The sequence below is a fragment of the Myotis nattereri genome, assembly GCF_964212035.1.
Source record: "Myotis nattereri genome assembly, chromosome: 11".
In the NCBI taxonomy this organism is placed as follows: Eukaryota; Metazoa; Chordata; class Mammalia; order Chiroptera; family Vespertilionidae; genus Myotis; species Myotis nattereri.
The window spans coordinates 23260563-23273541 of NC_138086.1; the positions used below are offsets into that span (position 1 = coordinate 23260563).

Below are 12979 nucleotides of genomic sequence, written 5' to 3' on the forward strand. Positions count from 1 at the left end.
CACCTTGAGGGTGGAGACCTACCTGGATTGGAAGTGCTACCTCAGGAGCTTCATTACCTGAGGAGCTGATCTGGCCTCTACTAGGGAAATGCCAGTGCGTGCCCTACAGCCACAGAGTTTATAGGAATTTTAATTTTTTTTTTTCTGTAGATGAAGGCAGTATTTTTTTTACCACTAACCCTTCCGATTTGGAGGGTGTCCTGTGAAAGGCTGATGGCTATCCTGAAGCCCACAATAGTCCTGGCATAGCCTTAAATACTAGTTGGTTACATTCCTGCTTTTCTTCAGCACCACACAGCAGGCACATTCTCCTTTCCTTATACATATCTTGGAAGGAGAAAAGGTATGTGGGCCCACGTCCCGCGTGGTTCAGGGCTCGGGATCTGGAGAAGGGGCCGCACGCAAATCAAAGAGACAAGAAATAATTTGGAAATATTGGGGGCCAGGCGGAAAGCCCAGTGCAAGAGAGAAGACTTCACTGGTGCCCAGGCCTAGCCAACCTTTTATTCAATTTTGGATACACATCTAGCTCTTAGGCAGGTAATTGTGGTAACAGACAGACTTAAAGGTCAGCAAATATTAGAAAGATTTACTCTGAGACTATTTGGTCAGGAAATAGCTTGAGCCCCCATTGTCTGGACTAAACAATCGGTGCATAGCTCTGGCCCTTGCCAGGGGCTCAAGGTTCACCAGCCTTTCAGGATCCTTGTTTACACTTCTCTGATAGTGAAGACAATGGGTGGCTTCCCGCAAAAAGGAAGAGGAGCCGGCTTTCTGTGGCTTAGGGAAGGTGGCAGGAGAGCATGGTGCTTGGACTAGCCCATGGTCGTTACTCTGAAGCTTCTCATATTCCCAGGGACTTCCTCCCTCAGCTTTCACTTGGGAAAAGCAAAGCCATCAGTTCCATCTAGAAATATTCTTCCAGGGAAGAGACAAGCGGTAGGTAGAGGTGGCCTGTCTCCTGCTGTGCTGCTAAATTCTGATGGTTGGCAAATCCCAAGAGGGGAGATTAGGACACTGGCGATGTCTACTGCATCGAATGTACAGCTGCCCGCTGACCGTCGGCCGCAGGAATGGGTAGCCAGGGCAGGAGTCAGCAACCGAGGTTTATTTCCAGATTGGGCATAGTCTCAACTTCTCTGCCTCACTTTCTCATCTCTTAAGTAAATGTTGGCAGCAGATCTTGTTTGCCAGGATCCCATTGACTCTTTAATCTGTAACATGCCAAGATCCTTGAAAAATACAAGCGATGTCAGTATTCATCACTAGTGTTAACTGTAATAGCCAGTCCTATTCTTCACTCTTCCCCTTGGGGTCCAGAAGAAAGGATGGGGGAGACTGTGAGTAACAAAGAGGCATAACAAATAAGAAATGACAACAGCCGAAACCGGTTTGGCTCAGTGGATAGAGCGTCGGCCTGCGGACTGAAAGGTCCCAGGTTCGATTCCGGTCAAGGGCATGTACCTGGGTTGCGGGCATATCCCCAGTAGGAGATGTGCAGGAGGCAGCTGATCGATGTTTCTCTCTCATCGATGTTTCTAACTCTCTATCTCTCTCCCTTCCTCTCTGTAAAAAATCAATAAAATATATTAAAAAAAAAAAAAAAGAAATGACAACAGAGTGGCTCTGGGTTGGCAGGGTAGAGAGGAGTGTGAAGAACCTATTCAGGAAGAGAATGGAGTCTTAGGTCTAAATTGGAGGCAGCAATAAGCTATGAGTCACTCTCTTCTTAGAACAGTGTACCTCCAGCATGGCCCAGGGGCCTGGCAAGGTCCTGGTACTTGTATTCCTTCCTTCTGTATCCCTGGCACACTCTTGAAGTTAACCTCACAATACCCCTGGCCCAACTCTGGTCCACCCGTAAGGGTATTCACTGCCTTTCAGAACCCCCACATAAAATCATATTGTAGCAGCAGTTGCATTCTAGAAATGTACTCTGTTGTTGGGGCTCAAGCATTCATGTGGTATTGAAAAAGGAATGTAGGACTGAGAGAAAAGTTGTAGATCCAAGGCCTAGCGCTGCCATTTAAACACCTGCCTGTGAAACCTCAGAGAGAATCCGTAATCTCTGTACCTAATTTCCCTATTGGTAGTGGTGATAGTTCCTAAATAAGAGATGTAAAAGTATTGTAAACTGTAAGATGTTAGGCAAATGGGAGCGATTGTATAGCAAGTATGAACGTGGACCAGATCGTGTTCCCCTCTGGAAGCTGGGACTGACAGCCCTTCCCTGCCGCACGGACACACAGGCAGGTCACACCACCTACAGGAAGAGAATTGAGGCATCCTCGAGCATCTTCGAGTGATGAAGGACGGGCAGAGGCTTCTTGTGACAATAGATCGGTGGTTCTCAACCTGTGGGTCACGACCCCTTTGGGGGTCAAACAACCCTTTCACAGGGGTTGCCTAAGACCATTGGAAAACACATATATAATTACATATTGTCTTTGTGATTAATCACTATGCTTTAATTATGTTCAATTTGTAACAATGAAATTGGGGGTCACCACAACATGAGGATCTGTATTAACCCTTTGCGGTCATATTAAATTTGGACATGGGTGTCGTACTGGTCGGAATTAATTTCCATTGAAAGAGCAGTGATACATAACATGCAAGATTATGAAGGATAAACAAGATTTATTAATTCTTTTTTGGAACTATGTCACTACTAGTAGAATCACTACAAACGTTATCACTTTCTACATCAGTCAGTATTCAAGGTGCCAAAATAAAACTCTTCATTGTTACTTTCAGATTCGCAGTACACTTCTTTTGGTAACTTTCTTTTTGCCATTTTGGAGTATTATTTTGAAATATCTTAACAAGCGAGAATGCCCAATTACAGTTAAACGTAATTTGTAAAGCTTTGTTTGAAATTCTGCTAAGTATCTCCGAAGCTTGTCGATTTCTTCACTCTCAAAAGGCGACTGACTCGCCACGGTGTTTTGCATGGCGAGTGTGGAACGACCGCGTTTGTTTATATTGAGTTTTGATATCTCCGATTTGTCGGGGCAATGTTTTGGTTCGTGACAAGGTCGCTTAGACAAGAGCTTTCAGAGAAATTATGAACTGATACATGAATAAATAGAGTTAAGATTCGTACGGTTCCTTGCTGTGGTGGCTGAGAGCAGACATACGACTGGAACAGTAAAAAAGCTTTGGTGGCTGAGAGTAGACAAACGACCGCAAAGGGTTAAAGGGTCACGGCATTAGGAAGGTTGAGAACCACTGCAATAGATCCTTTTGTGGGCAGGAACGGGACCAGGGCAGAACTTCTGTTTATTTTTTTAAATACTTTCGTCTCCATCGGTGTTTTCACACCTGATCAGGGTGTGGTGCTGGGTGGTTCACAACTGTGTCTGTCGCAGAAGCAGAGGTTAGAGGTGAAAGTGATAAAGCAGTGTTGTGAGGGGCAGAGGCCTTTCGTGCTGAGACTAGAGCAGCCGGCGGTAACCCGGAGACCCCGTCACCTCCAGAACCCCGCGCTTCCCTTCCTCCCTATCAGCTCCCCTCCTCTCTCGGGGCCCAGATGCCCAGCCGGGGTCTCTGCACTCGCAGCAGGTGCGCAAGTGAAGAACGCGAGCCAATCAGAGCACAACACTGGGACCAAACCAGCTTACACAAAAGCACTTTAATGGACAGTATACAGTTTTCAAAAATATATTTTTGTAAGAAAATGGCAATAATTAAGTATAGCCTTTACAAAGAAGTTTCTCAGTAAATTCCAGTGTACTTCAGACCCCTGTCCACCAAGACAGCCTCCTGGGCAAACGGTTTAACATCCACTAGTTACAGAAAGACGCACATCCAATAGCGACCCCCTCTTCTCTCTCAGTGTTGGGGTTACACCAGGCCTGCGTGAATCTGCCTTTCCTCATCTTGTTCCCTTTGATCCTTGGTCCGCTAGTAGCAGATGCATATGTAACAGCTCATTCAAAGCTGTTTTCTTGACAAAAGAATTGTTCATTTAAGTCTTAGACCTGAATAACTAGGAGAAAGTGTAGAAGACCAGTAAGGTTCCTATTGCTGCCTTGCTGCAGGGCAGGATGGAGAAGGGAATTCTGTCCTTGGGGTGTGTGTGTGGGGGGGGGGGGGCGGGTGGCCTGTGCTCGATTAGCAGTCCTGAATTTAGGGGTTCTCTCTGGGGCACAAAGCACTGGGCAGGCTTCCAACACAGGTTTTAATCCTGTTTCTGTCACTAACTATGTGACTTGGGCCACATCACTTTATCTTTCTGGGCTCCAGGTTTTCTGTTTAAGGTAAAAACAAGAAGACTGCACTAGGTCTCTACAACCCCCTTCCTGGGACTGGTGTGTCACTTTCCAGCCAGGGCAGCCCTCACTGTATAGGCTGGACTCTGGGGGGAGTGTGAGGATCGAGTTTCAAATGAAAATGCCCAATGCCAGACAAACACTGTGTCATCAGCCTGTCTTCTATTTCATTTTCATTCAAGAGACATCATTTCTAGTAAAACAGACGTTTCCTGTTCAGAGAAAAAAGCCAGCTCTCTTACAAATGTTTTTCCAGAGAATACTCACTTAAAGCCGTGCTGGGTGAGTTAGCGTGGCCGTTTAAATACATTACCGAAATATCTATAGATATATCAGCTTGAACTCATTTTTCAAAGTTTCTCCAGCATATTGTCCAAAAGGATAAAGCTCAGAAGTAGTTTAAATAAACTTTCTGCTAGCTTTTACGGCAAGAGGGGGGAAAGGAATCTGTCTAGATTAAACCCGTATTCTCTCTCATGATTCCAGAATATTCTGTTTGTCCTTCCAAAGCTTTGCCGCTTCTCTCGCTTTCATGGCAGCACACTTCCCACGGGGCTTGTCCAATCGTCAGATTCGCGGCTTCTGGCCTTTCACGCGGCTCAGGGGAGCCAGTGTGTCACAGCAGGAAAGGGTGTATAACCTCTCTGTGGGTACCACCTGCTTACAGTCAGCTGTGTTCCCGGCAGGCTCCTCTCCTCAGCCCAAGACCTGGCTTCCCCACAGCAGTTAGAACCCAGGAAGGAGACGGGAAGGCCTTTACGGGTGCATGGCCGTGCGACCTTGACATAGATGTCTACTGGCAAGAGCAAGCCATGGCCAGGGACTGGACTTGGAAGTTGCCCCAAAGGCTGGAGAACACACTTTGGATGCACCAAACGAAGGAGCCTCTGGACCAGCCCAAAGCTTCTCAGCTTCTTGGGCAGAGCCAGTCATTCCTCCGGACCAAGCTTTGCTAAGCTTCATCGCTCCCCACCCCCTACCCAGGCCTGGGGGAGCGGCTTTGGCCAATTTTCAGACATATTTGCTGTCTCTGAATGCCGAGCCGGGGAAACACGACCCAGAATCGGCAAAGGAGGAGAATCCTGGCCCCTCCCACAGTGGCCACGACAGACCCACTGGGTAGGAAGAACCAAATACGGGGCAGAAAGGAAGCAAACGTCTCTTCCCAGCATAACAAGATTTCCTCTTTTCCCCAAACCGGCATCGTCCTCCCTCCTGCCAACTCCACACACTAGAGGATCAGGGCAGATGATCTGGGATCCTTGTTGGCCTCGAATCTCTCTAGCTCTTGGGAAAGCCATTGGGGCCCCCACTTGAACCCCAAGGCCAAAGGGCTAAAGGCTATGACGAAGGAATCGGGCAGCCAGGGAAGGACATAGAGCTTCCCCCTCAGCTCTTACCCTTTAAAACAAAGAACCTAGCCCAAAGCAGAGAGCCGACTTCATCAGAGCCATGGCAGGGCCTGCCTCTAGGTTCTGGAGTCCTGGCTTTTTCTCATTCTCCTGAGCAGTGCTGCCCATCTTCCTGGCTGGTTCCAGGGAATTGAGGCCCAGGAACAAGAAACCTTGGGCAACGTTCAAAACTCCACACAGGATTCTCTCTTCTCGGAAAGTCAGATTAAGCCTCACTCTGCCCAGTCCTCAGGTGCCGTCTCCACGGCCCTAACTGCTGAGCTCCCCCAACATCCCTCCACTGAGAAATATTTAGTTTCCCTGAGATGCCGCCAGAAACTCAGGACCACTGGGCAGCCCCCTAGGACACGGTTCCTAGGCAGAATAGCAAGGCCACTGGGAAGAGACAGACGCCCGGGCCCCCAGGCTGCCCCGTGCGCCTTAAAATGCACACCGCACATTCCCTGGGGCTCAGGAGACTCCCAATCGGTGAGATTACCTGCCCGAGAGCCTCCCTATAAATTGAGCTTTGGCCTTGGGCGGTAGAGGGCTGAACTGAAAATCAAACTGACAGACACATCAAAATAACAAAACGCTCAGCAACTTGCAAAGTCCCTGAGTTTCCTATGACAGAGAGAGTAAGCCCATCCTCCTGGCTGTTTCACCCGACTGTCTCTTGAGGACACCTCTCCGCTGGCTGGGGACCCGGGAGGTCCTTCCTGAAACTGCTCATTCACACTGGATCTCGGGGGAAGGGGGTCCCTAGCTTGGGTCTCACCCCATCTGATGAGCAGTAAACAACAAACTAGGAACACTTTGCCTTCAGTCGCTGCTGTAGACGGAAGTTCCCGGTGGACACGGGAGGCCCAAGGAACACAGTGGAGCCATCCCGGGAGGAAGGGCTGCCCCTGCTGCTCACTGGAGACAGACCCCTTAGCAGACCTCGCTCACACTGCGAGTCCTGGGTGGGTTACGTCCCAACCTGCTAAGCAAAGGCTAAGAAACCAGAATTCAGAGCAAGGGGTTCAAGGTCATGACTGACTTGTGAGTCCCAGGGCACCAAGGCAGAGTGAAGGGAGGGGGAGGAGCAACGGGGATGGGAACACTGACAGGCGAGGCTGGGGTAGGACGCTGCACTGGGGACCCCGACTTTCAAGTAATCAGATCCCACTGAGACAGGACCTGGCCCCGCTCTCCCTTCTGCCCCATCCGTAGGCTGCAGCCTCACCCCTGCCCAGGGCAGCTCCGGAGGGAGGGCGACGGTGATCCCAGCACGTGGCAAGGTGGGGATGAGCGCTGGGCTGACGGAGTCCGTTTTCATCCTGACTCTGCCACCAAGTGGCTGTGTGACCTTGGCCTTACCCCCCGTAGGCCTCGGTCATCTCGTCTGCGAAACGAAGGGATTCTGCCAGATGATCCCTAAGGTCCCTCATATGGCTCTTTCTTTTATTTCTCTTCCTCATCTTCCAGCAGCACTGAGCTCAGGCACTAGTGGGTTATTTTACAAGAGGAATCTAGACAGAATGTGGTTTGTTCAGCTTGAAAAGGGAAATATTAAGGCCCTGTGGGGACTGGAGGGCGGGTCCCTCTGAGTCTGCTCGCCCCCCACCCCCGTCTTTCCCTCACGCCGGGAGGACTCTCCTCCCCTGTCCAGTTGGCACTTGAGGTGGTTCAGTCTGGAGCTCTGTGCCCTGTCGGCGGCGCCAGCGGGCCTGATTAGAGGTGTGTGTCCTCCTCCTCGTCCAGGTCATCCTTGATCAGGTTGTCCAGGGGGACGATCCAGCTGTCCCCCAGCTCCCCATTCAGGTTGACCACCTTTTTCTCCTGCATCTCTGAGGAGGTCTCCATCACTTCCAGTGTTGGGTTGTCATGGTAACCATTCTCCACCGTCTGCAGCTCCTCTGTGAGTCGTTGCTAGAGTGGGGAAGAGGAGTGAAGAAGAAAGGCAATCTGTGGGGGCTATTACCCTTAACATAACACAGTTAAGTTGGGGTTTTTCAAAATGCTGGTACCCCTATAATCCAGGAACCCCCATTTGGCTAGTGTGAGCAGTAAGTGCTCTTGGAGGCCACCCTGACGACTGGCCTGCCTCAGGGCTAGCGGGACAAGGGCTTCCCGAAGTTCCCAGCTCACCTCACCTTCGCCCCAGTGACTTGTGTGAGTGGAAACGGGCTTCGTTCTCCAAAGCCCTCCAAGTGTCTCCTCCGTCCCCTCCCCACAAACCTTACTCTCCAGGCGCCTGCCTCACCGCACCGCACCGCACTGGGAGGAACTCCCTTTATTCAGATGGGGGCTGAGGACCTCTCTGGGCGAGGGCAATGGGCCCAGCAGAGCGTACAGCCGCCTCTGCCGCCGACAGCGGCCGCCTGGAGCCAGGGCTTATTCCATCTGACCTGAGATCCACCCTGCGCGCACAGTGGCGTCAGCTGATCCAGAGATTCTGTCTCAAATGCCGTGTGGGAAGCTGGGCTTGGGGGTCGTTTCAAAGCTCGCCCAGTGCGCAGCCAGGGCTGAGAACGGAGTCTGGATGGAAGCGGAATGATGGGAATCCCAGGGAGGCGAGTGGAAGAACTGGCTCGAAAGGCGTGCTACGCCCCCGACTTCAGTGACCCCTCAGAGCGGCTCCGCACGGTGGGTCTTCTCCCCGCTGTGCAGATGGGGAACCTGGTGCTGAGACTACATGACTTGCTCGAGGTCACGCAGACAAGAGCGACAGAGCCGGGGCTTAAACCAAGCCTTTCTGACTCCAAGGCCCACGTTCTCCCTCCCACCAGGCTGCCGTTTCAGCTGTCCAGGAAAGTGCCCATTTCCTGGAAGGGCTGGTGTCTGCCAGGGTCCCCGGCCCACTCACTGGCCTCTGCTCCGGGAACGGTGGGGTGAGAGTCCCGGCGAGGGGCGGGGTGCTCACCTGGTCCTTCCTCTGAGAGAGGCGCTGGTGGCAGCAGCCGTACAGGGCTGCCACGAGGAGCAGGAAGGAGGCCATGCAGACGATGGTGATGATGAGGGGCATGCTGAAGCGGTCCTCCGTCTCTTCCGGGGGTCCTTGGCCCCCCAGCTGCAAGTCACTGACTCCCACCTGGCCAGGAGAGAGGAAGGTGTGTGGCAGAGAACAGGTCCCGGGCCGCCTCTCTCTGAATTCCCACTCATTCAGGAGGTCGTCCGCTCAGGGTAGGGCCTAGGGCACCGCCCTGCTGTCCCCGCTCTCGTCCTCCTGTCTTCTAGGCCAGTGATGGCGAACCTATGACACGCGTGTCACAGGTGACACGCAAACTCGTTTTTTTGGGTTGATTTTTCTTTGTTAAATGACATTTAAATATATAAAATAAATATCAAAAATATAAGTCTTTGTTTTACTATGGTTGCAAATATCAAAAAAATGTCTATATGTGACACGGCACCAGAGTTAAGTTAGGGTTTTTCAAAATGCTGACACGCCGAGCTCAAAAGGTTCGCCATCACTGTTCTAGATGCTGGCAAACTAGAGGTGCCTCTACAATGAGAGAGATGCTGTGGAGCAAAGTAACTGGGGACTTCTGAGGGACCGGCTCCTGAGCCCTCGGTCCCAGCACGTGGGAGGAGCCACTTACCTCCTTCAGGTCATCCCATTTCTCTTTCAGCGGCTCATAGAGGTCCTTGGGCAGGAGTTTGGCTGTGGGGAGGGAGAGATGCCGCCTCAGTGGTCTGGCTCAGTGATCTGGTGAGGGACAGACGGGGCCCCACCAGGAGGACATGCTGTATCCCCACCCCCTGAGCGGCCCGGGAGGGGGCCTCTGGGGCGGCCCGGGAGGGGGCCGGCTTCACGATTCTTAGGGAACAGAGGGAGCACCGTGCTGACCCATCTCCAGGGCTCCTGAGCTGTCACCCCTCCTGCCCCATCCCCACCCACAAAGGGCTCAGCCCCCCTTTGCCCCCAGCTCACTCTGGATGGTGATTTCTTTGATGGCCACGGCCTGGATTTCTAGAGCAGGCACCACGCGTATATGGCACTGATCTTGACTTGGGTTGAAGTTGGCCTTTGCTGCTCGGCACAGAAGTGTAATCAGCTTGTCATCCAGAGAGCCGCCGGGGTGCCCCGCCTGGAGTGGGAGGCCACAGGTGAGTCCTCAGGGAGCCTACAGCAGCCCAGGTGTGGGGCTGCCCTTCGGAAGCACAAACCTGTTTCCCTCTCCAGCTTCAACTGGGGCCATTCCCAGGCCGGCCAGGAGTTAAGAGATCCGTGCTGTTCTGCAGGACAGACCCTGCCCTCCACGCCCCGTGCACCTCTCCGCCGCCAGTCCCCCACCCTGTTTATCTTGTCCATGTGGAACACGGCCTTTCACCCTAATGCCCCTCATCATCTCTCTCCCGAGAAGGGGCTAGAGGAGGTACGGCCACTCCTCCTCCCGCCGTGGGAAAGACCAGTTCTCTCTGAGCTTCTCCCCAGCCTTGACGCCCAGTTCACAGACCTCAGCAGAGGAAGCCATAGCTCTCATGAGGTTCAGGGTTATCTACCCCAGAATTGAAACATGTGCCTATTCCCTGGAATAAGACCCTCTGAAGCCATCAGCAGGCTGACAGCATGGAAGGCGGGGCCGTCACTGAACAGGGAACCGGGGAGTATCTTGAAGATGCAGAAGGGGACATCTCGGAAGGGGGCTTTCTATATTCCTAGGGAGACACGCCTAGGGAGACATTCCTAGGGAGAGCCCGGCTGACACGCCTTAGGGCAGCGGGTGAAGAAGCAAAGTGTGGCAGCTTTTGCCCCGTCCTGTCATGCCATCTAGAGGCACCGAGCTGGCGTTTCTCTGACCTGGTTTTGGAATAAGGGACCGAGATGAAGAAAGGACTCTTGGTTTGGCTGACCTCAGGAACCCCCAAACCAACTGCTGGGTTTCGACTGGAATTTCCTAGGCTTACTAATTCCCCAGCCTGACACCAGGTAAGGATCCAGGCTTTCCACCTGCCTTTCACAGCAACGGGGGAAAGTGCTCCTCACACCCAGTGACAGCCTGCCAACAAGGAGACAGACTCCTGCCTGGCCCCGTATGCCCAACCTCAGGGGAACACTGCTCCCCTTTCCAAACTCTCGTCTGAATGTATGCTTTTGTAACGTTCGCTTGGAAAACGCCAGCAAAGTGGGCGCCCAAAAGGAAACAACTGCAGAACGTACAGGCGGCATTAAAGTGCCGCGAACCCAAGTTCTCTGTTCTTTAGAAACCGTGTTCTGTTCTAGTTCCCAGGGGCATTCGCAAAAACCAGCGCTGACCAGGAGAGGGCAGCAGTGAGCCACCCATCACCTGCACTCGCAGGGCTCGGCCACTTTCTGGTCGGTGCTGAGTAAAACCCTTGGAGAGACTGGCGGCCCGAGGGCACACAAGGCCTTCATGCCACCCCCTCCCGTGCACGCATGCACCACTCCGCGGGGGAGAACGACTTGGCCATGGCTCTCTGATGCTCAGGAGCTCTGCCTCCTCAGGTTAAAGGGAGATTCTCCCTGGTTTTCGTGAGGCCATGGACCAGGAAACAGAAAACCAGACGACAGGTAAGAACAGGGCGAGTTAGCAGACCAAGCTTCTCATTTTGACTCGAGGCCTCGAAGCCCACAGAGAGAGACTAACCGTTACCCGAGCTAGAGGCAAACAAGAACTGGGACCGGGGTTTCCCGATGCTCAGAGCATGTGAACAGTTGCACAGTGAAAGCCCAGGACAGGACGCCTGGTGCTCCTGGCCCTGCCGCAGCCCTGGGGGTTGCGGCCCCTGAACCCCACTTCCTCCCTCTATAAGACGGGATGGGGCTACTTCCTAATAGGACAAAACAAGGCCAGGAAAGCGAACGCATCTCAGCCCCCCTTTTCCGAAGGAACTTCGTTCCCACCTCCCTTAACCCTGCTGCTGCTGAGCTGACTTGGGGGTGAGAATGGGGGGGGGGGGTGCGGGTTAGCGAGGCACTCACACAGAGGCTGGTTTTCGTGAGGTTCAGGATGAGCATCTTCTCATTCAGCCTTTCTGGAGGCTCACATTTTACCTGTAAGAAGGCACTGGATTAAGGTTCAGGCTGAGACAGACAGGACCTCGTCTTTGACTCCTCCCCCCTCCCCCTGGGTGGGTGAGACCAAGGAGTTCCTGGCACCGGGAGCGGGAGCGTGGCTGGGCCAGAGTGTCAGAGCCGGGTGTGTCCCGCCCGCCCGTCTAAGCCAGCGCCTAGCAAAGCCAGGAGGGAGCAGGGCCATTGGATGGCTGCTCCTGCTGCCCTAGCCTGGGGCCCGGGGCTGAAGGGAAGAAGAGAAATGCTCTTCCCGGAGAGAGCCCCTTCTCCCCACCCGGGTCTGTGCTCTCTGCGGCCCATCCCTGCCGGACTTACCCTGTCATTCCCAGGAGCTGAGGGGAAAGAAGGGATGCTGGAGTCTTGGGGGGCAGTTGGAGCCAGCGGAGTGCTGGAGCCTGTGGGTCCCCCAGGAGGCGTGGCCGCGGGTCCTGATGAAGCTGTTGCCGGCCGCAGGGGCTCAGACGTAGAGGCCCCAGTAGAGGGCCCAGCGACGGAGGAAAGGGTCCCCGTGATGGCTGGCACATTGCTGGAGATGGTTTGTTTTCCTTGTGAGGTAGCCAATGGAGCTGTAATTGGGAAAACAAAGGTTGTGAGAAAAGATGAGTGGTACCTTTAAGAGAAAAGACCAGCCTTTCTTGTTATTAGTTTCCTGGGGGCCTTTGGTCTTATCCCCCCACCTCACCCCACCCCCAGCCCACCTGGGCTGCAAGCGGGAGTGAGCAAACCAGGAGGAAGAAAAGGCAGAGGGCAATTCCTGCAACCTGGGGCAGGGTGGGCTGGACTGGAGGAGCCCGCGTGAGAACTAGAGGAAAGGAGTAACAACAATGACAGTGACATCAGCAGCAACAGCCAACACGCACCGAGGCGCTGACTTCCTGGAGGGACTGTCCTGAGTGCCTCAAAGGTACTTTCTTAGTGGATCCTCACAACAACCCGAGGAGGCAGGTACCATGACTACCAGCTCGGAGGTTGGCCTAATGTCCTATGCTAACAAGTGGCTGAGCCAGGATTTGAATCCAGCCGCACCGGATGCAGAGACCTTGCTCTTACAGCAGGATTCGACCACCCTCTCCTGGCCTGGCAGTAAGCACCTCGGTAAGCGCCTGGCTACCTGGGGGAAGCTTGAAAATGCAGATCCTGAGGCTTGCACTCAGAAGTTCTGATGCAATACCTCTGACATGTCATGACCTGGAGGCTCATGACCCATCAGTGAGTTCCGAAATCAATTTACTGGGTTAAGACCAGCACTGAGAAAGAAAGAGGAAATGGAATGAACTAGGAAATATCAG

General features: G+C 53.1%; 1 protein-coding gene across 1 annotated transcript in view; it reads right to left on the reverse strand.

Moving 5' to 3' along the window:
- Positions 1-3615: 3615 nt before the first annotated feature.
- PODXL (podocalyxin like) overlaps positions 3616-12979 on the reverse strand; it is a gene marked incomplete at its 5' end in the record, with an annotated part of 45272 nt that continues 35908 nt past the window's right edge. Inside the window, 6 exons of the mRNA XM_081102642.1 lie at positions 3616-7579; positions 8574-8741; positions 9253-9314; positions 9585-9741; positions 11598-11669; positions 12006-12256. Of these exons, the coding sequence (XP_080958768.1) occupies positions 7382-7579; positions 8574-8741; positions 9253-9314; positions 9585-9741; positions 11598-11669; positions 12006-12256 (908 nt within the window). The 3' untranslated portion in view covers positions 3616-7381. The remainder of the gene's footprint in view (positions 7580-8573; positions 8742-9252; positions 9315-9584; positions 9742-11597; positions 11670-12005; positions 12257-12979) is intronic.